General features: G+C 46.7%; 1 protein-coding gene across 3 annotated transcripts; it reads right to left on the bottom strand.

Annotated features, from left to right (window-relative positions):
- Positions 1 to 870: 870 nt before the first annotated feature.
- LOC310837895 (neural proliferation differentiation and control protein 1-like) lies at positions 871 to 17,101 on the bottom strand. Of its 3 annotated transcripts, none has more exons than XM_083725113.1 (9): positions 16,841 to 17,100; positions 15,554 to 15,706; positions 14,985 to 15,098; positions 12,758 to 12,973; positions 10,639 to 10,705; positions 8,088 to 8,172; positions 7,207 to 7,289; positions 5,073 to 5,163; positions 871 to 2,818 (listed from the first exon to the last, which is right to left on the bottom strand). In XM_083725113.1, the coding sequence occupies exons 1-9, from the start codon at positions 16,911 to 16,913 to the stop codon at positions 2,753 to 2,755; spliced, it is 948 nt and encodes a 315-aa protein (XP_083581239.1). In that variant the 5' UTR covers positions 16,914 to 17,100; the 3' UTR covers positions 871 to 2,752. The 3 variants fall into 3 exon arrangements, with proteins under 3 accessions (XP_083581239.1, XP_083581238.1, XP_083581240.1); XM_083725112.1 differs by having other exon boundaries at positions 5,073 to 5,166; positions 16,841 to 17,099; XM_083725114.1 differs by lacking the exon at positions 5,073 to 5,163 and having other exon boundaries at positions 16,841 to 17,101.
- Between the last annotated feature and the right edge of the window lie 5,862 nt (positions 17,102 to 22,963).

A 22,963-nucleotide genomic window follows, 5' to 3' on the forward strand; every position in this document is an offset into this window, starting at 1 on the left:
GGAGACCGATTGAGAACCACCTGGTATGTTGTACAGTGGTACCTCAGGTTAAGTACTTAATTTGTTCCGGAGGTCCGTTCTTAACCTGAAACTGTTCTTAACCTGAAGCACCACTTTAGCTAATGGGGCCTCCTGCTGCCGCCGCGCCACCGGAGCACGATTTCTGTTCTTATCCTGAAGCAAAGTTCTTAACCTGAAGCACTATTTCTGGTTACAGATAGGTAGCTGTGTTGGTCTGCCATAGTCAAAACAAAAAAAAATTCCTTCCAGTAGCACCTTAAAGACCAGCTAAGTCAGTTCTTGGTATGAGCTTTCGTGTGCATGCACACTTCTTCAGAACTGACTTAGTTGGTCTTTAAGGTGCTACTGGAAGGAATTTTTTTTTTGTTTTCACTATTTCTGGGTTAGTGGAGTCTGTAACCTGAAGCGTATGTAACCCAAGGTACATTGGTACCTCGAGTTACAAACGCCTCAGGTTACAAATGCCTTAGATTACAAACGCTTCAGGTTACAAACTCCGCTAACCTGGAAGAGTTACCTCGAGTTGAGAACTTTGCCCCAGGATGAGAACGGAAAACGTGTGCCGGTGGCGCAGCGGCAGCAAGAGGCCCCATTAGCGAAAGCCCGCTTCTAGTTAAGAACAGTTTCAGGTTAAGAACGGCGCTCCGGAACGAATTAAGTTTGTAACTAGAGGTACCACTGTATTTTGCAGGACTCAGTTATTGTCATGCAGTAAGACTGAATATCCGGCAGAATTTGCTGGTTGAATTCCAGGAGGTCCTCATGCATTTGGGGGCTTCCAGCTGGTTAGAAGCCACTGTGCAAAGCCACATACCTGCGTGGCTCTAGACTAGCCTTTTCCAACCTGGACGACAACTTCCGCCAGACCCAGCCAGCACAGATGGGAGTTGTAGTCCAAAACAGCTGGAAATCACCAGGTAGGATAGGGTTGCTGCTGAAAATCCAGACAGAAAAGTTGCTGAGCTTTTTTTGGCCAAAGTTGTTGAGGATATTTGAGTTATTTTAATGGAAAATTGGCAAAAACGACACTGCAGACATGGGTTGCCCTACGTCCAGATTTCCCCAGACATTTCTTGATTTCCACCTGGACACTGCTGCTAACTGCAGTATTCCGGATATGTCCACGAATTTCCGGACGTATGGCAACCATATAGAGCACAGGTGAGCTGGAAGCCTTTCGGTCAGATCTCAGTGCTGCCATGAAATCATTGAGTGTCCTTAGGCAAGCTCACCTCTCTCTCTCTCTACCTTTGAGAGCCCAGATCTGTAAAATGGGGATATTAACGCTGGACTCCACAGGAGGGTTGTAGTTAAGGCTACCAACAGGATGCATAAAGCTGAAGTCTTTTCAGCACACTGGGGAAAGCGCTGTACAAAGATGCTGTGTGTTGTGGTTATTTGTCAACACAATACCCTGCCTGTCCGTTCTCCACCAACCCACATAACTCACAAGCAGAGAGCAGTTGCGAACGAGCACCGTTGCGGCTACAAGCGACTCGAGCAAGTGAGCCAGGTCACTTGCTGCAGAGGAAGTAAATAGAACAACACATTGGACTGAGACACAGGTACAGCGCTATTACATACAGTGCACGGATCCCAACCCATGTTCGGTGTCTGGAGCATAGGCAGCCACAAGACCAGAAGGCGGGAAAGGCATTAGCAAGAGGCAATTCCAAGTTGGGTAGAGAAGGTCGTGCAAGCTTCTTACATGTGCAGATTCCACATCGTTGATAGACACGGAATTAGGTAGTCATATAAACATGGTGACACGCATGCGCATCTGGGGAAAGGAGCTTAAACCCAGGATTCTATAGTCCACGCAGAGATGAGATCTAAAGATATGGAGCAGGGCCTTTTCAGCTGTGGCACCGTAAGTAGGGAACAGTCTCTCCATGAAGACCCACCGGGTGTCTTCTCTTCCTGCCAATGCTCTTTTTCTCTTACTTTTCCTGTAATGTTTGCCACCGTTACGTTGGGCAGCGATAACGATTCTGATGCTGTTGCTTCAGGTTCCGCTGAGTGCGACCTGTTAACACTGTACATCACTTGGGGTTGGGTAAAGGGAAAAAAGCAGTTGGTAGGCTCTATAAAGAAATGAAAAGCCCATGGCCTCAACTCAAATGAGGGAATGTGTTACACAGAGCCATAGTTACAGGAGGGCTAGCCAGGTTTCTTGCCCAGGGTGAAGCCTCCAGAGGGGAGCTTTTCAGGCTCTCAGTTTCTGTGTGTACGCAAATGTGTGGGTGTGCCAAACTGGGCCTTTGACCCGGGTGAAATAAAGTCTCGTTTTGCCCCTGGCTTGCAAAGCTTTGTAGGCTAAATGCTTCCAGGTAGATAGAATCAGGAGAGCTTGAAAAAAGGGTTTTCTAGCAAAGACAGAAATACCAAAGACTCTAGATGTGGATTTGGAGATGATCTATATTTTCTAAAAATATAGATCCTAACGCCGGATCCCCCCCCCCTTTTGAACATTCCCAGAAGAAGAAAGTGGGATGGTGTGTGTGTGTGTGTGTGTGTGTGACTGATGGCTGAGTCATACCATAGCTGCCTTTCTTTAAAGAGGAAAGGTGGACAATCGGCCTCTAATGGGAGTGGGTTGTTGTTTTTTTATGACTCTGAAGCTGCATCATCCCTCTATTAATCCAGGAGTTGGAGATGTGGATGAGAAGAGAAAGGAGAGAGAGAGAGAGAGAGAGAGAGAGAGAGAGAGAGAGAGAGGGAGGATATGCACTTAGGGAGGGCATCGGTTTAGTGTGGAGGTATCAAAGAGAGGGTTGTGGATCTCCATCTCTCCACTCTGCAGAAAGAGAAGAGGAGTTGTTGTTAATCAAAGCATTCTTGGAAAAGGAACCAAATTCCCAGCGGCCAACCCACATGTGCAGCAGAATCATATCCCCTCTGACTACCGTGCCTGTCCTGGTATAATTCCTGTGCAGGTATGTAATATGAAGTCTAGTCTGAGTTTACGGCATCGGTTTCAGTCGGTGCAGACATGGTCCGTTTGGCTGGCAACTTGACCCTTCCTGACCTTTGCCCACCTTGGCTAATTGCAGCTAGCCAAAAGGGATTGGCTGAGTAGTTCCCGGAGATAATAAATGCCACATCTCAAGAGGGTGAGGTCCTGGCCTACTTGAAAGAGGCAGCTGTGTGGCCACTTCTTAAGAAACCCACCCTGAATTCAGTAAATTGTAACAACCCTGTTCCAAATAGCCTGTTTTTGTTTTGTTTTTTGCAGGTGAGGTGTTCAAGAAGATTGCGGGTGTCTGGCTCCAGGCACAATTGGAAGATAGATTATCTCTAGACATTTCAATTCAGGTTCAGGTCAAGGGGTGGCACCAGGACAGCTCTCACTGCCCTGTGCGTGACCTCTTGCACAAGAGAGATAGGGAGTGCAAGCATGATTGCTTTATTTTCGATCTCCTCTCAGAGGCTTTTGAAAGGCCCAACCATGATCTCCTACTGGATCTGCTGTGTGGGTTGGAGCAGGGGGTGCAGTGGTCCCACTCCCATCTACAGTGGTACCCCGATTTACGAACTTAATCCGTTCCGGAAGCCCGTTCTTAAACCAAAACCATTCTTAAACCAAGGCCCTAATGAAGCCTCCCACCCTTCCACCGTTCGGATTCCATTCTTACACCAAATTCTTAGACCAAATTCTCAAACCAAGACACTATTTCCAGTTTTGCGGAGTTTGTAAACCAAATCCTTCTTAAACTGGACTGTTCTTAAACCGAGGTACCACTGTACAGGATTGGTTCCAGAAAGTAACTTTGGGAGTTTGCTGCTCAACCTTATTTAGCCTATGCTATAGGTAAAGGTAAAGGGACTGCTGACCGTTAGGTCCGGTCGTGGACGACTGTGGGTTTGCGGCGCTCATCTTGCTATTTATCTACTTGCACTTTGACGTGCTTTCGAACTGCTAGGTTGGCAGGAGCAGGGACTGAGCAACGGGAGCTCACCCCGTCACAGGGATTCGAACCGCTGACCTTCTGATTGGCAAGCCCTAGGCTTTGTGGTTTAACCCACAGCACCACCCGCGTCCCGGCCTATGCTATAGAGCTCTGCAAAGTTTCATCTTGCCCTCCACACTCTTTAACTGGGTGTGAAAACTGTGGCTCTGCAGATGTTCTTGGACTCCTGCCCCCCTCAGCCCCACTTAGCACAGCCAGTGGTCAGGGATGAGGATATCTGGAGAGCCACAGTCTCCTCACTGCTGTGGGGTGCCCTCAATATGCCACTGCTCTGTTTCTCTTTGTTAAAATTTATGCCTGAACTCAGCAATGGGAGGGCCAATCAACCAAAACTGAATTCTGACAAAATGGAGGCACTGGGGGTAGGTAGTTCTCATGTCCAGGAAATTGACATTTGACTAGTTGTAGAGAAGATTATGCACGCCCTGAAAGAGCAACCAGCATTGCTGAAGTGCCTTTCACCACCTTCAATAAATGAATCTCACCTTGTTGATGTGATTCATGCCTCTAGTAACCTCCGGGCTAGATTACACACCAGTGCAAGTAGATAAATAGGTACTGCTGTGGCGGGAAGGTAAATGGCGTTTCTGTGCACTCTGGCTTCTGTCACCGTGTCCCATTGCGCCAGAAGCGGTTTAGTCATGACACAGAAAGCTGTCTGTGGACAAACACCGGCTCCCTCGGCCTGAAAGCAAGATGAGTGCCCCAACCCCATAGTTGCCTTTGACTGAACTTAACTGTCCAGGAGTCCTTTACCTTTACTTTTTTTTTACCTTTTAAAGGACTGCCCCACTGCCACCAGGGTCCAGGAGCAGGCGGCAGCAAGCATCTGGCAGAGGTTAGTGTCAGGCACCATGTGGCAGCAAGGAGCAGGAGGGCAGGGGTGGCGCCAGGGTTTCTGCCTCTGGTGGCAAAATTCCGAGGGATGGCCCTTCACACACCACACACAGAAGCATTCCAAATCACACAGAAAGGTGCCTTATATGGAGATAGATCATCTGTTCGTCTAGGCCAGGACTGCCAACACTGGCCTGACCTGGAGATGCCAAGAAACTGAACCTGGGCCCTTGCCATACATACCGGCGCCAGTCCTGGACACTCATACACGGTGTAATCTCCGTTCTCAGTCTCTGACTCCGTGGAGAGTTGCTCTACTGGTTTGGGGGCTTCTCTGCTGAAGGAAGGAGACAACAGTGTGAGATGAGAGACCTCAGGAAATGGAAAGCCCTAGGAAGGCATGGCTCAAAATCCGTTTCGGGGGCCTAATCCGGCTCACCGGTTGGTTTAATCCGGCCCACCTGTGGCTGTTTATTTCCTGGCTAAAATTCTAAAAAAAAAAACCCTCAATCCTAAAAAAGGTCAACAATTTTGGTTGGCCCTTTGGTCGGCCCTCACGGCCCTTCACTTCATCAAATCGACTATGCAGAATTAGATAAGATGACAGGAAGGATTCGAAACTTGCAGGAACAGAGATTCTCAGAAGACTGGAATAAATATGCGAACTATTTGAAAAGCAACTGTAATCAACAGATTACGCTAGTAGGACTGCAAGAAGTTTTGTAAGGAGGAATATATGAAATATTGTAAGGAAGGCTATGATGAGAGAGTTAATAGATAAGGTAATTAAAAGCAATAGTGAAATTAAGAAATGTAAATTAAGTGGGGAAAAATGGAAAATTTTCAGATGTGGTTGACGGAAGTCCAAAAAATTGTATAAGATGTGACCTATGTTGAATGACTGTTGAAAATGATATATTAAAAATCTAACAAAAATATATATAAAAAAAGAAAGAAAAAAGTTTGGACACCACTGCTAGAGGTTCCAGCCGCTTTCCAAAAATATATCCTCCCCACCCCCGGCTCCTGGATTTACTCCTGTGGTGTGGCAGGAAAGGATGGCAAGTGGGGTGGATTCAAGGACAATCAAAGAAACATTTAAACATTTTGGCGTAGCATAGTCCAGTATAGGATCAGGATCAGAAAAAAGAAGGACTTCTTTGTGTTGAAACAAAAAATTCCTTCCAGTAGCACCTTAAAGACCAACTAAGTTAGTTCTAGGTATGAGCTTTCGTGTGCATGCACACTTCTTCAGATACCCTTTTCATGCGGCTCAATGTGGTGCCTTCCATAGTTCCAGTTACAGATAGGTAGCCGTGTTGGTCTGCCATAGTCAAAACAAAAAATTCCTTCCAGTAGCACCTTTCGAAAGCTCATACCTAGAACTAACTTAGTTGGTCTTTAAGGTGCTACTGGAAGGAATTTTGTGTTTTGACTATGGCAGACCAACACGGCTACCTATCTGTAACTTCTTTGTGTTGATGAGCTCATAGAATGGTAGAGTTGTAAGGGACTGTAAGATCAACTGGTTCAACCCCCTGCAATGAGGAAAAAATTCACCTAACATGGGGCTCAAACCCACAACCTTGAGATTAAGAGTCTTGTGCTCTACTGACTGAGCTAGCCCACAGGCTACAAATAAGTTCTCTGAGCAGGTTGCAACATAAAATATGCAATATCCAGTGTTATAAAAAGGGAAAATGACATCAGTTAAGCCTGGGAACAAATTAGGTAAAATTTGTAACTTATTTTAAAGACCATTGTAAACAGTTAAAATCGTTAGCAGGATTGGAATATCACTTGTAGTTTAAGGGTGAATTCCGGATCCAATGGAGAAGTAAAAGATTTGGACTATCATAAAAGATGCAGAAGGAAATGATAAATAACAGGACCCACAAAGAGGAGGATGGGAGATTCCTTGGAATCTTGTTTTTATGATTTATGTTTGATATATTTCTGTAAAATTATAATTTGAATAACCAAATGAATAAATTTAATAATAATAATAAAAAGATTGGGAACAAATCGAAGGAAACAGAGATTAAAGTGGGGAATACCCAACAAAGTTAACACAGTTAAATCACTTTAAAAAGTGATTAAAAAGACTGGGGAGAATAATCAGGACTATGCCTGGACACTGAAAAGACATTCAGTGTGAAATTTATCCAACCAGATGTTTCGAATGGCAACTTTCACCCACCCCACCCATCAAAACATCTACAATGGCCCCAGGCCGGGGGGGGGGGCTCTTCCAGCTGCTTTCAAGGGACTGAAGGTTTCAACAGAGAGCCTTTAAGCAGCCCCTTTCTGCTCTTGGTGATTGCTTGGCCCCCACCTTCCCACTCCCATGGAGAGATGTGGAAAAGAGCACACTTACTCCTCACTGGTTGTGGTGAGAAGCTTCTTCTGATGTTGATAGTGGTGAACTTGACAGGACTGAGCTAGTCGGGAGTCCATGTACTAGAGGGGATCAGAGAGAATGTAAGAATAGCCCAGCCTGGACCAAAGCAAAGGCTTATTTAGCATAGCTTCCCATTTCCGAGCATAATTCAAAGTGTTGCTGCTGACCTTTAAATCCCTAAACGGCCTCGGCCCAGTATACCTGAAGGAGCGTCTCCACTGCCATCATTCTGCCTGGACACTGAGGTCTAGCGCCAAGGGCCTTCTGGCTGTTCCCTCGCTGCCAGAAGCCAAGTTACAGGGAACCAGGCAGAGGGCCTTCTCGGTAGTGGCACCCGCCCTGTGGAACGCCCTCCCGTCAGATGCCAAGGCAATAAACAACTATTTTACTTTTAAAAGACAACTGAAGGTGGCCCTGTTTAGGGAAGTTTTTAATGTCTGATGCTGTGTTGTTTTTAATATTCAGTTGGAAGCCGCCCAGAGTGGCTGGGGAAGCCCAGCCAGATGGGCGAGGGTATAAATAATAATAATAATTATTATTATTATTATTATTATTATTATTATTATTATTATTATTATTTTCCCACAGTAGCCAAACTAATGCTGGGAAGCTCGCCGGCATATACTGCTCCCGATACAAGAGGTAATATATAGCTCTCAGGGTGGTGAGTTAGTTGGTGGCCGCTGCATCTTGTGGCAGAGAGTTCCAAAGTCTAACTGGGTTTAAAGAAATGCAGACTTTCGCCTGCCCCTGATTCCCCCCCCCCTTCGGGTTCCAAAGTGATGATCTGAGGGCTGTCGGGGGGGCAGGGGGCTCCCGCCCCAAGTGAGCATTCAACCAATGGCAAAGTCACATACTGCGCTGGGCTGATGATATCGATATTGGTTTCCCCGGCTGCCTGCATATGCCATCTTCTGAGTCAAGTGTACTTCCTTCTGTAGCCTGGAAATGAATCGTATGATGAATTTTTTTTTAAGCATGGCAAGCAAACAGCCCCACAGTCCGCAATTTGAGTTTGGGCACATGTTTACAGCATCACCACAAAAGCTCTCGTGAGAACAGCCTCCCTGTGTCGTTTTCATATTCCTGCTTTTCAAACCTGGGCAGGCCCCATTTCCTTCTGTGTGGAGCGGGGTGGGAGGGAGATATTTTGCTTGCAGTATATGGGCCTTTTGCGATTTTAAGAAAGAGTGCCTTGGGGCATGTGCAGAGTGAAATAAATGGCCAATATCTTTCGCAAAAAAGAAAAAAAGACTTCTAGATATCGTGTGTGACCCCCCTGCCCCAAGGTGGAGTGATGGCTAGATCACTGCTCTTTGGCTAGGTAAAGGTAAAGGGACCCCGGACCATTAGGTCCAGTCATGGCCGACTCTGGGGTTGCGGCGCTCATCTCGCTTTATTGGCCAAGGGAGCCAGTGTACAGCTTCCGGGTCATGGGGCCAGCATGACTAAACCACTTCTGGTGAACCAGAGCAGCGCACGGAAACGCCGTTTACCTTCCCGCCAGAGCGGTACCTATTTATCTACTTGCACTTTGATGTGCTTTTGAACTGCTAGGTTGGCAGGAGCAGGGACTGAGCAACGGGAGCTCACCCCGTCGCGGGGATTTGAACCGCCGACCTTCTGATCGGCAAGTCCTAGGCTCTGTGGTTTAACCCACAGCACCACCCGCGTCCCTCGCTCTTTGGCTAGAAAGACATAAATTCAAATCCCCACTCAGTCGTAGAATCATAGAATTGTCGAGTTGGAAGGAACCCCAGAGGTCCTCTAGCTGAACCCCCTGCAATGGCCGACCACATTAAAGCTGTAATCTACCTCAAAAGGTCCTTTACTAGGATAATCTGGGGGTAGGGTGGGGGTGACAATGTATGCAACCCTGACAGGTAGGACAGTTAAAAATATAATAAATAAAAACATTTGAAGAAGCAATCTCTGGGGATGTCGCATAAGAAGGTAAGGCCTACCTTCCTTCCTCTCTCTTCTGGCCTTTTGTTGCTGCATGCATTTTCTCTGTTGCTTTTTCTCTCTGTCTCTTTCACAAAACCTTTTGTCTCAAAACTGTTTCATCATCCCTTATTATAGAAGCCAACCCTACGTAACCTATCTAATCTCATTCCCTTTATTTCAAAGGCTCAGTGTTGTGAGTGCTGATGGCTATCTGGCAAAAAAACACCCCCAAAGCAACTGTATCTCAAGGTGCTGCAAAAACACTGGAGAATTTGGTTTTCAAAACAGTCTAGCTTGTTTGGGTCAATTATTATTCAAAGGAGCTATAACAACAAGGGCAATCCCTCACTTGAACGCTCAACATTTAAAAGCAAATGCAATTAATTACGTACAAACTGCATATAAACTTGTGTATACCAACTCAAATTGAAAAAAACCCACACAGCCTGCAGAGATTTCAGTTAGACATTATCTCCCATTCACATTAATAGGCAAATGGAATTATGGTCTGAAGGCAACAAATTATAGATTTTCTACAGAATCATACTTGGGCGTTCTTGATACGTGATAAGAAATCAAGGACTTGCATTCTGTCCCAGCAAAAAATTGCACCACTCATGCACAATAGCAATGTATCAGCAGAGCTGGGGGAGTCCCAAGATTTGGAAGAGTTCAAAGTACATTTGAAGAGGGGGGGGGGGATGTAATTGTGATGATGGGAACCTGACAACTCTAATGTATACTGAACATGTTCCGTAGTCACAGAATACTGGATGTTGAGCTGCATGCAAACTACACATTTAAAGTGCATTGCTTCTCCCCAGAGAGAATCCTGGGAATTTCAGTTCACCTCTGGCAGGGCTAAAAATTCCCCGCGCCGTTGACAAACTGTGGTTCCCAAAATTCGGGGGGGGGGGGAATTATATGCTTCAAATGTGTGGGGCAGGATTCAAGTAAGTTGCTGTGTGCGTGGAACCAGTTTGGCTTGTGTAGCAAGACTCCCCCACCTACCGTGCCCCCCAGTTGTGCTCTGAAGGGTTGGGAGAGATCCCAAAATAGGTTTAGGAGGTCCAGGGCAGAGGGGGGGTCAAAGAGGAGGGCACGTCCCATTGCGTAAGCCAACCTCATTCCTTGCACTATGTTGAATTCCACCTGCAGTGTGTACACAGGCTGGCTGCTGGGGGAAAGAATGTGAAACCAGGGGCGAGGGAGCAGCTGGCATCCTGAACGAAAGGCTCTGTGCTGCAACATTTTGTTGCAGGCCTCACTCCTTTCTCTTGTTTTCGCTTCTCTCTTTCGCATGCTGACTTTGTCCCTGAATGAATTTAGATTTTAATCTCATTGGGAGCAACGACTGGTCTTTTGGCTTGCGGAACTTCGTAAAGTACCAATGACATCGTTGTGTTAACATCATCTTTATCATCATCATCATAGCAAATATGGGTGAAGGACATTTCCTACCTGTACCAGCACATAGCAGCAACTACCAGTCCGGAAACCCCTGTCACGGTGCACATCACCACGAGAGCTGTAAGGACCACAGTTAACCCTTTGAGTGTCAGATACAAAGGGACACCTCTAGAAACAAACACATAAGGACAGAAGAGGAGCCTGCAGGATCAGACCAGTGATATGATCCAGAGCCTTGTTCTCCCAGTGGCCAGCAGCAAACAGGAGACCTAAGCACAACAGAACTCTCCATTCCTGCGATTTCCAGCTACAGCGGTACCTTGGTTCTCAAACGGCTTAGTTGTTGAGCAAATCGGCCCCCGAACGCCACAAACCCGGCAGTAAGTGTTCCGGTATGCAAACGTTTTTCGGAAGCCGAACGTCCAACGCAGCTTCCGCTTGAGTGCAGGAAGCTCTTGCAGCCAATCGGACGCTGCGCCTTGGTTTTCGAACGGTTTTGGGAGTCGAATGGACTCCTGGAACGGATTAAGTTTGAGAACCAAGGGACCACTGTACTAGTATTCAGAAGCATCCAACCTCCCAAAAGTGGAGGTGAACTATAATGGACGTAGCCAGGATTTTTGTTGGGGGTGGGGCAGAAATGACATGATTGGTAAGTTAGTTAAGTATTTCTATTGCTTTGCTAGATCTAGGGAGGCAGCTGCTATGCCCCTGCTCTTTTCCCAGATGGACGAGCCCCCTCTGCCCCCTCTAGTGTGGTGTAGTGGTTAAGAGAGGTGGACTCGTAATCTGGTGAACTGGGTTCGCTTCCCCGCTCCTCCACATGCAGCTGCCTTGGGCCAGTCACACTTCTCTGAAGTCTCTCAGCCCCACTCACCTCACAGAGTGTTTGTTGTGGGGGAGGAAGGGAAAAGGAGAATGTTAGCTGCTTTGAGACTCCTTCAGGTAATGATAAAGCAGGGTATCAAATCCAAACGGCCTGGGTCCTGTATACCAGAAGGAGCATCTCCACCCCCATCGTTCAGCCCGGACACTGAGGTCCAGCGCTGAGGGCCTTCTGGCGGTTCCCTCATTGCAAGAAGTGAAGTTACAGGGAACCAGACAGAGGGACTTCTTGGTAGTGTCGCCTGCCCTGTGGAACGCCCTCCCTTCAGATGTGAAGGAAATAAGCAGCTATATTCTCTTTAAAAGACATCTGAAGGCAGCCCTGTTTAGGGAAGTTTTTAATACTTGATGCTGTATTGTTTTTAACACTTGATTGGAAGCCACCCAGAGTGGCTGGGGAAACTCAGCCAGATGGGCGGGGTATAAATAATAAATTATCATTATTATTATTATTAAACTCCTCTTCTTCTTCTTCTTCTCTACAGCATGTGCAGAAACCGCCTTCTTGACTGGTTGACCCACAATTGGTCTCATCTGCTCAGTTCACTGAAGCCTGTTTTTGCATGCAGGGTCGGACCCTAACTCACTGAGGGTTTGAGACCCGTTGGCTCCCCTCACCTGGTTTAGCCAGATTCAGGTAGGTAGCCATGTCGGTCTGACGCAGTCGAAATAAAAAAAAAAAATGTCCAGTAGCACCTTAGAAACCGACTAAGTATGTTCTGGGTATACGCTTTTGTGTGCATGCACACTTCTTCAGATACAGCGGTACCCCGGGTTACAGACACTTCAGGTTACAAACTCTGCTAACCCAGAAATAGTACCTCGGGTTAAGAACTTTACCTCAGAATGAGAACAGAAATTGTGCGGCAGCAGCGGGAGGCCCCATTAGCTAAAGTGGTACCTCAGGTTAAGAACAGTTTCAGGTTAAGAATGGACCTCCAGAACGAATTAAGTTCTTAACCCGAGGTACCACTGTACTGGTTTAGCCAGCCACTCAAAGCCGTTCCCAGGTGTGGTTGCTGTCGCGTGCTGGCAGCTTCTAGGAGCTGCAGGTGAGATCTGAGTGCAGGGTGGGGACCAAAGGTGGACCAACCACCCTAGAAGAAGCATGATGTACCCTCCCCAACAGAAGTACAACCCCTCCTCTAACACCCCATGCACCCCAATTATATCGTCTAACCCTCTTTTAAAGCCATCCATTCACCACACCCCACATCCCCCTCTCCAAGCAACCCCTCCCTCACCGCGTCCCCCCTCCCATCTGGACACAATAGCTCCTACTCACTAAGCGACACCGCTTTGTTCAGACTTGTAGCCGGAGGTCGGGACCTTTGCTTGAAATCCACTTTCACTCTTGTGGGGGGCGTGGTGGCTGAGACTGGGGTGTCTTCGTACGACTCGGAAGAAGCTGGGCTGCCGCTCACGGAGTAGGAGGCGTTTGGGGGTAAAGAGGTGGGGAAGGAAGTGGGGGAGCTGGGTGGTTCAAACCCCTCCATGCTGCCTGAAAAGCAAGGTGTCAGTATAAATAAAGTCTTCTTATTTACGGAGCTCTCATCCCGATTTGCTTGCACAAAGCTTATGTGGAGGTTAGGCAATGAGTTGCATTCATAGAATCCTAAAGCTGGAAGGGACCACAAGGTTCATTCTAGTCCAAACCCCTGCAATGCAGGAATCTTTTCCCCAATGCGGGACTCGAACCCACAACCTTGAGATTAAGAGTCTCATGCTCTACCAACTGAGCTAGGAGAGTTTGTTTGCATCAGATTGGACCTAACAGAGGAGTTGCGTCTATGGGTTGTATTCAACCTGGTGCTCATTAGATTGTGCCAAGCATTTCTGCTCATCAACAGAACAATCTCTCCTCTCCTCCACCCATATTCTGTTCTGGGGGTTCTCCTGACCTCCCCTCCAGGAGCAGATTTGAGGAGGAAGGTGTGGTGATGCACAAATGGGGAGTTTATTTACCTGCACCATTCCCGTTAATTACCATTTGCTCATCCCAGATTTTTCAGTGCGACGTCCCTTTCCAAACCACTCGAAGTCTGATGTGGTTGTTTTAAGGGGCTACCTTTGAAGGTGACCCGGAAACTGCAATTAATCCAGAATGCGGCAGCTATACTGGTGACTGGGACTGGCCGCCGGGACCACATAACACCGATCCGTAGAGATCTGCATTGGCTCCCAGTACGTTTCCGAGCACAATTCAAAGTGTTGGTGCTGACCTTTAAAGCCTGAAATGGCCTCGGTCCTGTATACCTGAAGGAGCATCTCCACCCCCATCGTTCTGCCCGGACACTGAGATCCAGCGCCGCGGGCCTTCTGGCGGTTCCCTCTCTGCGAGAAGTGAGGTTACAGGGAACCAGACAGAGGGCCTTCTTGGTAGTGGCGCCCACCCTGTGGAACACCCTTCCTTCAGATGTGAAGGAAATAAGCAGCTATCCTATCTTCAAAAGACATCTGAAGGCAGCTGTGTTTAGGGAAGTTTTTAATATTTAATGCTGTATTGTTTTGAACACTTGATTGGGAGCCGCTCAAAGTGGCTGGGGAAACTCAGCCAGTTGGGCGGGGTATAAATAATAAATTATTATTATTATTATTATTATTATTATTATTATTATTATTATTATTATTATGTGGATAGGTTACAGTAGGACGACAGAAGCTCTTCAGCTGCAAAAACCTAGACTTCTACTACGTACATGCACCGAGCAAATAGTGACAGTCTGGAGGCACCTTAAGTTAGTTGGAAATTCTTTTCCCTTACTCCCTGCATTATATCACCCCCTAGTGGAACAGCTGAAAAGGCTCCCTGAGACACTTATGCTGAAGAGCATAGTCAACATGCTTTGAATAAAACAAAAAAAAATTCCTTCCAGTAGCACCTTAAAGACCAACTAAGTCAGTTCTTGGTATGAGCTTTCGTGTGCATGCACACTTCTTCAGATACAAGTGTGCATGCACACGAAAGCTCATACCAAGAACTGACTTAGTTGGTCTTTAAGGTGCTACTGGAAGGAATTTTTTTTGTTTTGACTATGGCAGACCAACACGGCTACCTATCTGTAACTGATGCTTTGAATAAATCAGCAAGAAACCAGTTACTAGACCCAATGTGTTTCGAATGAGGCTGTTCTTCAGGGAAACTCTTCAGAACAACCAATCTCCAGGAGAAACCCATCATCAAAGGTAAGGAGATGTGGTCCAGGGAGCTATCAAAAAGGGACTGATGGGAAAACCTAACAGTGGGGTGACCACCTGGGCTGTTTTTATGTTGTATTCTCAGCCCCTTAAGTTTAAATAAATATGATAGTCATAGTTTCTAGCCCTCAGGACAATGCTAGCGGTAAGCTAAACGGTGGCCTTCCCAGATGTTAATGGACTCCAGTTCCCATCAGCACAGCCAGTGGGTCTGGAATGCTGGGAGTCAGCTTGATGGACCAATCATCTAACTTGGTATAAGGCAGCTCCCTATGTATGCTGGGAAAAGAGGTGCGTCTGTTGGCTTTGCCTACCAGGCCAAGTGGTCTCCATGTCTGATGGCTTCAGCCCTTTCTCATGCTTGGCCAGAAGGGAAAGGATGAGAGCGAGCAGGTCTTTGGGCTTCTTCTGGCCTTTTGTTTTGCTTTCTGAAAAAAGAGAGGAGGTGTTAAGAGAGAAAATCAGGTCACAATCTGCACGACGGGGTGAGCTCCCGTTGCTCCGTCCCAGCTCCTGACAACCTAGCAGTTCGAAAGCACACCAGTGCAAGTAGATAAATAGGTACCGCTGAGGCGGGAAGGTAAATGGCATTTCTGTGTGCTCTGGTTTGTGTCACGGTGTTGCACCAGAAGTGGTTTAGTCATGGTGGCCACATGACCCGGAAAAGCTGCCTGTGGACAAACGCCGGCTCCCTCAGCCTGAAAGCAAGATGAGCGCCACACCCCATAGTCGCCTTTGACTGGATTTAACCATCCAGGGGTCCTTTACCTTTACCTTTTTTTACAGATCCCCTCTCTGCTGCCAGTCTCCTCAGCCATTCAGCTGTCCCTCTAAAGCCCTTGGGCTCTTCCCCAGGTCCCTCCCCCCTCCCCACAGACCTCACCCTGCTTAGGGGCCTTCTTCTGCACGCAGTTTCCACTAGAGTCCTCCTCATAATTGGGGAAGCAAGGGCCACAGGTAGGTGCTCCTTCCGGCCCGCAGCCCAGACGTTGACGGAGCAGACAGTTGACTTTGTACTTGGCTGGGCAGAGGGGGTCTGGAAAATAAATAAATGTTATGGCTTTCTGAAAAAAAGTTGCAACAGGGGCACCCAGATGCACCAGCCAGCATTGTTAATGCGTAGAAGTTTTATCACATCCCTGTCTTCAGCATTTCATATTGAACAAAGATCCTCTCTTGTTATTTTTTCATTTCAATGTGCAAAAGTGTAAGCATAGTCAGAAAACAGGAGTGCCACCTTCTTTTTCCTCACCCAGGGCTCCTGCGGGCCTCACAAAAGCAAGGATCAAACAGGTAGAGAGCATTTACCATCTCAGTATCTCTATATGGGGAGGAACTGCACCTGTTGAATGGTTACCTGTCACAGAGCTGTTAATCTCTGAAGGAAACAAAGCAAGGCAAGAATCAACTTTTTTTTTCTCTCCAAAGGGGTGGGTATACGAAGCAGGGAGGGCTAGCAGTTTGGGGAAATTGGGCAACCAGGACGTCTTTGTCCTTTAACAACATTTCAGTCTCCAGGGTCGTGCCAATGAAGGTGAAAAGCAAGATGTCCAAAGTTATCCAAAAAGGGGTCTAGTGCTTTAGACCAAAGAACAGAATTCTGGGTGAAAAACAGTCAGGGATTAATCTGAGCCTGGGCTTTGATGCCAGGATTCATTTTTGGAACGCGTGTGTAACAATCAGGGCAAGAGCATGTACAGAGTGCTGCCACGCTCATCTCACCCAGCCTCGAACCAATTTGGCATTTAGCTGAAAGGGGCTTCAGGTCCAATGGGATGGATGATAAACAGGCAGCGCTAATAAGTTCGTAGAGCAAAGGGGCCAGAAAGGGCTGGTGCCGAGACTCCCGGGTTCCCTAGCACCAGAGCCGGGTCTGCGCTCTAGGGGACCTCGCGTATTATGCTTTCCCATTCAACCTCCGGTCCCCTTTTATCTCCTTTATTGTTCTCCTGCTCCCCCCCCGCCCCCATTCCCCCCCCCGCTCTAATGGGCTGGATATTTATCCCCCTTTTCCCTTCCCCTCCTCCTTTCCCTCATATGCCCCTTTCTTCTCCTGTTTTCACCTGTCACTCACATCCATTTCTGCTCCCATTCCCTCCCGCCCCCCCCGCTACCCCCACGATTCTGCATCCTTCCCCCCCCACGCCCCCCAGCCAGGTGCCCCCCTCACCTGCTTCCCAGTTGGCCCCCGTAGCTATCAGGGCGGCGAAGAACCCCAGCCATCGTATCGCTTTGCCCTGCATCTCCTCTCAAGATGAATCAGGGTGGGTGGGGTGAGCTAAGCCTTCCCCCCCACCCCCAAACCAGTTATCGCAGGGGGCTGTCCCCCCTTTGCAGCTGCTGGCATATAGTCGGATCCGTGAGAAGACCTGGCGCTGGCCGGGAGAGGGACTGCGGATCTTTATGAATGAACTAAGGATGGGAGGGTGTAAGGAGTGGGGTGCGTGGGGCGGGGGGGGGGGGGAGAGAGAAAGGCAGGAATGGAGAATTAGATAGGTGGAAGGAAAATGCTGAGAGCTTGTCAAGGTGGGGGAGGAATGGGGGACAGACTTATTGACGAATAGCTGGATGGATTGACAGGTTGATTGGAGACAGAGATGGAGCCTTGCATAGCAGATATAATGGATATGAGTCAATGAAAGTACAGATGGGGGTTTAGAGATTAGGGGAGTCGCAGGCCCACAGATGGGAGACAGAGGTGGTGTTTGGCTCCCCTTGTACATTTTGGCGCATATACCAAGAAAAATATATATGTATAATTGCTTTCAAGAATCCCAAGGCCGCTCTCCCAGCTTTTTAGTCTAATATTTTGGAAGAGCGGTAATGTTTACTTGTTTAATTTCTCGCAATTACGTCCCACCTTTTCTCCAGGGAGCTCAAGGTGGGATACATGGCTCTTCCCCCTCCTCATATAACCCCCACAACAACCCTGTGAGGTATGTCAGGCTGAGAGGCTGTGGCTGACGCAAGGTCACCCATTGAGCTTCATTGCTGAGGAGGCATTTGAACCCAAGTCTCCCAGGTCCTAATCACTACGCCACACTGGCTCTAACATCATGGATTTCTTAATCTAAAATTTTAGGGATACAACTGTACCCTTTTTTGCATTTGTTCTTTAAGAAACATAAAGATTAATTCCTTTCCCCACCCTAAAAGCTTAAGATAATATTTGCAAAGCCATATGATACGATAATCTTTATTGTCATTGTCCCACACAGAACAACGAAACTGGGGAAAAAACACTACATAAAACAATCAAAACCAACAAGCCTTGCTATCCTAGCTATCCCAACCTGGTTATGCCAACCTTTGCATAAGAATATTACTTTCAACACAAAACATGAACTTAAAAGTGATGGCAGATGCACACACAGGCAGGCATCCCTGTGTGTGATTCATCTAGTGATTTCTTAATGCAGTTTGATACAAAACGTATTTGCATTTCTGGAACTAAATGCTCAAACAATGACGTGTTTATGTTCCATGAGGTTGCTCCTCCCAAGAAAAGTGTCTACTGTATATGGTTCCAGCTTGGTGGTGGAATTTTATACATGGCTATTCAGAAGTAAGCCCCACTGAATTGTAGAGTTGAAAAGGACTGCAAGGGTCATCTATCCAACCCCCTGAAACGAGATTAAGAGTCTCATGCTCCACCAACTGAAATATCCAGGATTTACTTCCAGGTAGATGTGTGTCTAGGATTGTAGCTAAAGCATAGCAGCATGCGTTGACATTATTACTTCTGATTCTGCGATGAATCACCCAACATCCATTCATGCCTGCAGCAAGAATCCCAGATTTATGAAGGAGTAATTTCCTGGCGTTCAGATTTCCAAGACCACCCTCCATCTCTTCATTATCAGCAAGTCTCTAAAAAGAAACAAAAAGATTTTACATACACAAAGTTATTTATAAGGTGTAAGGAGGCAGAACCTGGAGCGAACACTCCAGGACATTTGGAAAACGAAAGTTGTTGAGCTTTCCTAAGGAAGAACCCAAAATTGTTGAGCTTTTTATTTTCAACACACACACACACACACACACACACACACACCACCACCACCACCACCACCACCACCACCACAAGAAGACAAGACCTTTTGGAAATCCCCCCCCCCCATACTGCCCAGGAAAATCTATGAGGCAGGTCAGGCTGAGAGGCAGTGATTGGCACATTGACATCCATTGACACCCTAAACCATGGGTAGTCTTGACACCCTATACCATGGGTAGGCAAACTAAGGCCCGGGGGGCCGGATCTGGCCCAATTGCTTTCTAAATCCGGCCCACGGACGGTCCGGGAATCAGAGTGTTTCCACATGAGTAGAATGTGTGCTTTTATTTAAAATGTATCTCTGGGTTATTTGTGGGGCATAGGAATTCGTTCATTCCCCCCCCTTCAAAATATAGTCCAGCCCCCCACAAGGTCTGAGGGACAGTGGACCGGCCCCCTGCTGAAAAAGTTTGCTTGTCCCTGCCCTAACCACTACACCACATTGCCTCAAGTGAGCTAACCACTTCCCACCTATCAGCAAGGATTTTAATATGTTGATGTTGTTTATTATGGCTTTATTTTATTTTATGTAAGTCACTTAGAAACATTTGTATCCTGAAAGCTGGGATACAAATAATAATAAAAAAATCAACTGTGGGGAGTAACAGGTTATGGCGCCTAAGATTTGAGAGCATTTGCTGTTTCACTGTCCGCTCAAGGATAAAACCCAAGCCAGGTCAACAAGGATACTTGGAGTCTCCATGGAGACACATCTATCCACAGCGAGCAGTTGCCGGTAAATACATTTTCTAGAGATGACCTCGTTTCCCACAAAGTACCCAGGAATCCTGGCTCTCTTTTTTTGGAATATAGAAAATGCCTCTGGAAGAACTCAAGAGTCCTCAGTTAGTCTGGCCACCTCTTTTCCAGCAAGTTGGCTATGTGTGACAGGTAGAAATCAAACAGGTGCATCTTATCCAGGCACAGAGTTGTGCCAATGGAAGGAAAGCTTCACCTGTTGAATTTCTGAATTGTAATGCAAATCTTCTGGCAAAGGTCCCTGCAGGAGGGAGGAGGGAAACAGCTAGCAACTCCCCAAGCAACTCCTCTCCTTGGTTAGTGAGGCCTAGCGCAGCCATCTCCTCTCTACTTCCACGCCAATGGTTGCCATAGTAACCGCCTCTCCTGGTTGCCATACTGTAAATTCCTCCAGCTTGGACTCTTGCAGTTGTCATGGCAATGGGATGACAAGGTGGGGGGGGAGGGGAACAGGGCTTCCTCCAAAAAGGATGATGCAACCTATTGATGGATTAATGGCGATGAAAAACCACAAATAACAAAAGTTCCAGTAGGGAATATTAGTAGGAACAAATGCAAATTGCGGCATATATTTTGTTTCATTTATTAATCTCTTCTTGGGAAATGTTCCAAAGCAATTTAACAATAAATAAAAGAAAACTCAAAAAATGCGTACATTGAAAACATTTTCAAATCCGATACAGATACAGGCCGGAATAAAAATTGCCACTTATCAGGCTTGTTGGAAAAGGAATATCTGTTGAAACTAAAAAAAGAAAAACACCACACCAGTCAAAACAGTGCTTGCCAGATTTCTAACTGGAAGGGATTTTCATAGATGCTACTTCACTTAAAGGCTCAATTGAACAGACCACCCGAGAACAGTGATTGTTTGGGTGCATAAAGGATGAGACAATCTTTCAGGTATCCTGGCTCCAAACTGTATAGGGCTTTGTATATCAGTACCCAGCGCTGTATTTAGGGTTGTGCAGGCAGTTCCCAGACTTTATTCCACTTCCCCAATGATTCCTTCCTTACCTATTCATGTTCAAGCTTTATTTCACACAACATAAAAGCCACTTCAGAGAATCTAGTGGAAGTTTAGAGCCCTTTCCCCTGCTCATTGTTTCTGGAATAAAATCAATTTGCAATCCTGTTAACCTGGAAAATGGTGGGGATTTTGCAGTGCAATTTTCCTGGCATTTTCGAGTGTATTCATGCAAAATATTGAACCTGAATAATACACACACACATACACACGCTAAGCTGCTGAAATCTCTTCTATTATTTGTTGTTGTTTAGTCGTTTAGTCATGTCCGACTCTTTGTGACCCCATGGACCAGAGCACGCCAGGCACTCCTGTCTTCCACGGCCTCCCGCAGTTTGGTCAAACTCATGCTGGTAGCTTCGAGAACACTATCCAACCATCTCGTCTTCTGTCGTCCCCTTCTCCTTGTGCCCTCCATCCTTCCAGTGAGCACTCAGGGCTGATTTCCTTAAGAATGGATAGGTTTGATCTTCTTGCAGTCCATGGGACTCTCAAGAGTCTCCTCCAGCACCATAATTCAAAAGCATCAATTCTTCGGCAATCAGCTTTCTTTATGGTGCAGCTCTCACTTCCATACATCACTACTGGGAAAACCATGCTTTAACTATACGGACCTTTATTGGCAAGGTGATGTCTCTGCTTTTTAAGATGCTGTCTAGGTTTGTCATTGCCCTTCTCCCAAGAAGCAGGCGTCTTTTAATTTCGTGGCTGCTGTCACCATCTGCATTGATCATGGAGCCCAAGAAAGTAAAATCTCTCACTGCCTCCATTTCTTCCCCTTCTATTTGCCAGGAGGTGATGGGACCAGTGGCCATGATCTTCGTTTTTTTGATGTTGAGTTTCAGACCATATTTTGCGCTCTCCTCTTTCATCCTCATTAAAAGCTTCTTTAATTCCTCCTCACTTTACATTTAAGTAAATGTAAATGCTGGGATTCTGAATAGAACTCTTTAAGCTAGATGCATAACAGTTTGGCTTCAAAATAAAAAAAAAACCAATCAGTTCCAACCTCTGTGTACAGATATATTTTTGAACTACAATAGCTGATATGGCTTTGAAAGAATTCCTTTACACGTGGCCTGTGAGAAATTCTTTACAAAGCCTTTCACGTAGAGCTATATGGGTTAAGGTCTTCCAACTGGGACCAGATTTTAATGGCATAAATGAATAAAACTGTTCTTCTGAATAAAAGATAATCTAACCCTGTTGAAGTTTTGTGAATTGCTACAGGGGGTTGCTCTAATATATCCCAGACCTATATACTCCATTAAATTCTGCAATGCACACAGTGAGTCACATGTACTTTGTCCTAGAAGGAGATCTGTGACTAAAGTTCCTTTTCTCTGTCCTCAAGGAGGAAAGCAGAGGGACGCGTGTGGCGCTGTGGGTTAAACCACAGAGCCTAGGACTTGCCTATCAGAAGGTTGGCAGTTTGAATCCCCGCGACAGGGTGAGCTCCCGTTCCTAGGTCCCAGCTCCTGCCAACCTAGCAGTTTGAAAGCACGTCAAAGTGCAAGTAGATAAATAGGTACCGCTCCGGCTGGAAGGTAAACGGCGTTTCTGTGTGCTGCTCTGGTTCGCCAGAAGTGGTTTAGTCATGCTGGCCACATGACCCGGAAGCTGTACGCCGGCTGTACGACAGTCAGAGAGATGAGTGCCGCAACCCCAGAGTCGGCTACGACACGACCTAATTGTCAGGGGTCCCTTTACCTTTAACTTTAAGGAGGAAAGCAACTGAGTGGGGCTGTATCTGAATTCGGGTTGTGAGGTTTAAGTCTTTCTGCTAAACGGCCTCGGCCCAGTATACCTGAAGGAGCGTCTCCACCTCCATCGTTCTACCCAGACACTGAGGTCCAGTGCCGAGGGCCTTCTGGTGGTTCCCTCGCTATGAGAAGCCAAGTTACTGGGAACCACCAGAAGGCCTTCTTGGTGGCACCCGCCCTGTGGAATGCCCTCCCACTAGATGTCAAAGAGAAAAATAACTACCAAACTTTTAGAAGACATCTGAAGGCAGCCCTGTTTAGGGAAGCTTTTAATGTTTAATAGGTTACTGTATTTTAGTGTTTTGTTGGAAGCCGCCCAGAGTGGCTGGGGAAACCAAGCCAGATGGGCAAGGTATATTATTATTAGTAGTAGTAGTATTATTATTATTACTGGTGATCTTTACCCCCAGCCTGAAAACTGTTCCTTTGGACCTGCTTGCCCCATAGCAGAGCACCTTTTGGTCTTAACCCACAGGGCAAATAGCTCTGTGGGGAGTGACAGTGCTAGAATCCAGTCTAGAAAATTACGACATGGAAAGAGTGGACTCCCTCCTTTCTATTGTCACAGTTACAACACAAGCTGCACTTCCCCTTTGAATTATCCCAGTTGGGTCTCAGGCCACCATGTCTAGTTTGGCTGTGTTGTTTAAAGAAGAGAATTAAAATCCAGTACATCAAAAGCCCACTAGC

The sequence above is a fragment of the Podarcis gaigeae genome, assembly GCF_964106915.1.
Source record: "Podarcis gaigeae genome assembly, chromosome: 2".
In the NCBI taxonomy this organism is placed as follows: Eukaryota; Metazoa; Chordata; class Lepidosauria; order Squamata; family Lacertidae; genus Podarcis; species Podarcis gaigeae.

What these genes read in the sequence shown, in the direction of transcription:
- LOC310837895 (XM_083725112.1), bottom strand. Translation starts at nt 16,913, where the DNA reads ATGCAGGGCAAAGCGATACGATGGCTGGGGTTCTTCGCCGCCCTGATA. An exon ending in GGGGGCCAACTGGGAAGCAG is followed by an intron (nt 15,707 to 16,840) that starts GTGAGGGGGGCA and finishes TTTATTTTCCAG; the next exon opens with ACCCCCTCTGCCCAGCCAAG. An exon ending in AGTGTCCAGGACTGGCGCCG is followed by an intron (nt 2,819 to 5,072) that starts GTATGTATGGCA and finishes CTCTTTCTGCAG; the next exon opens with AGTGGAGAGATGGAGATCCA.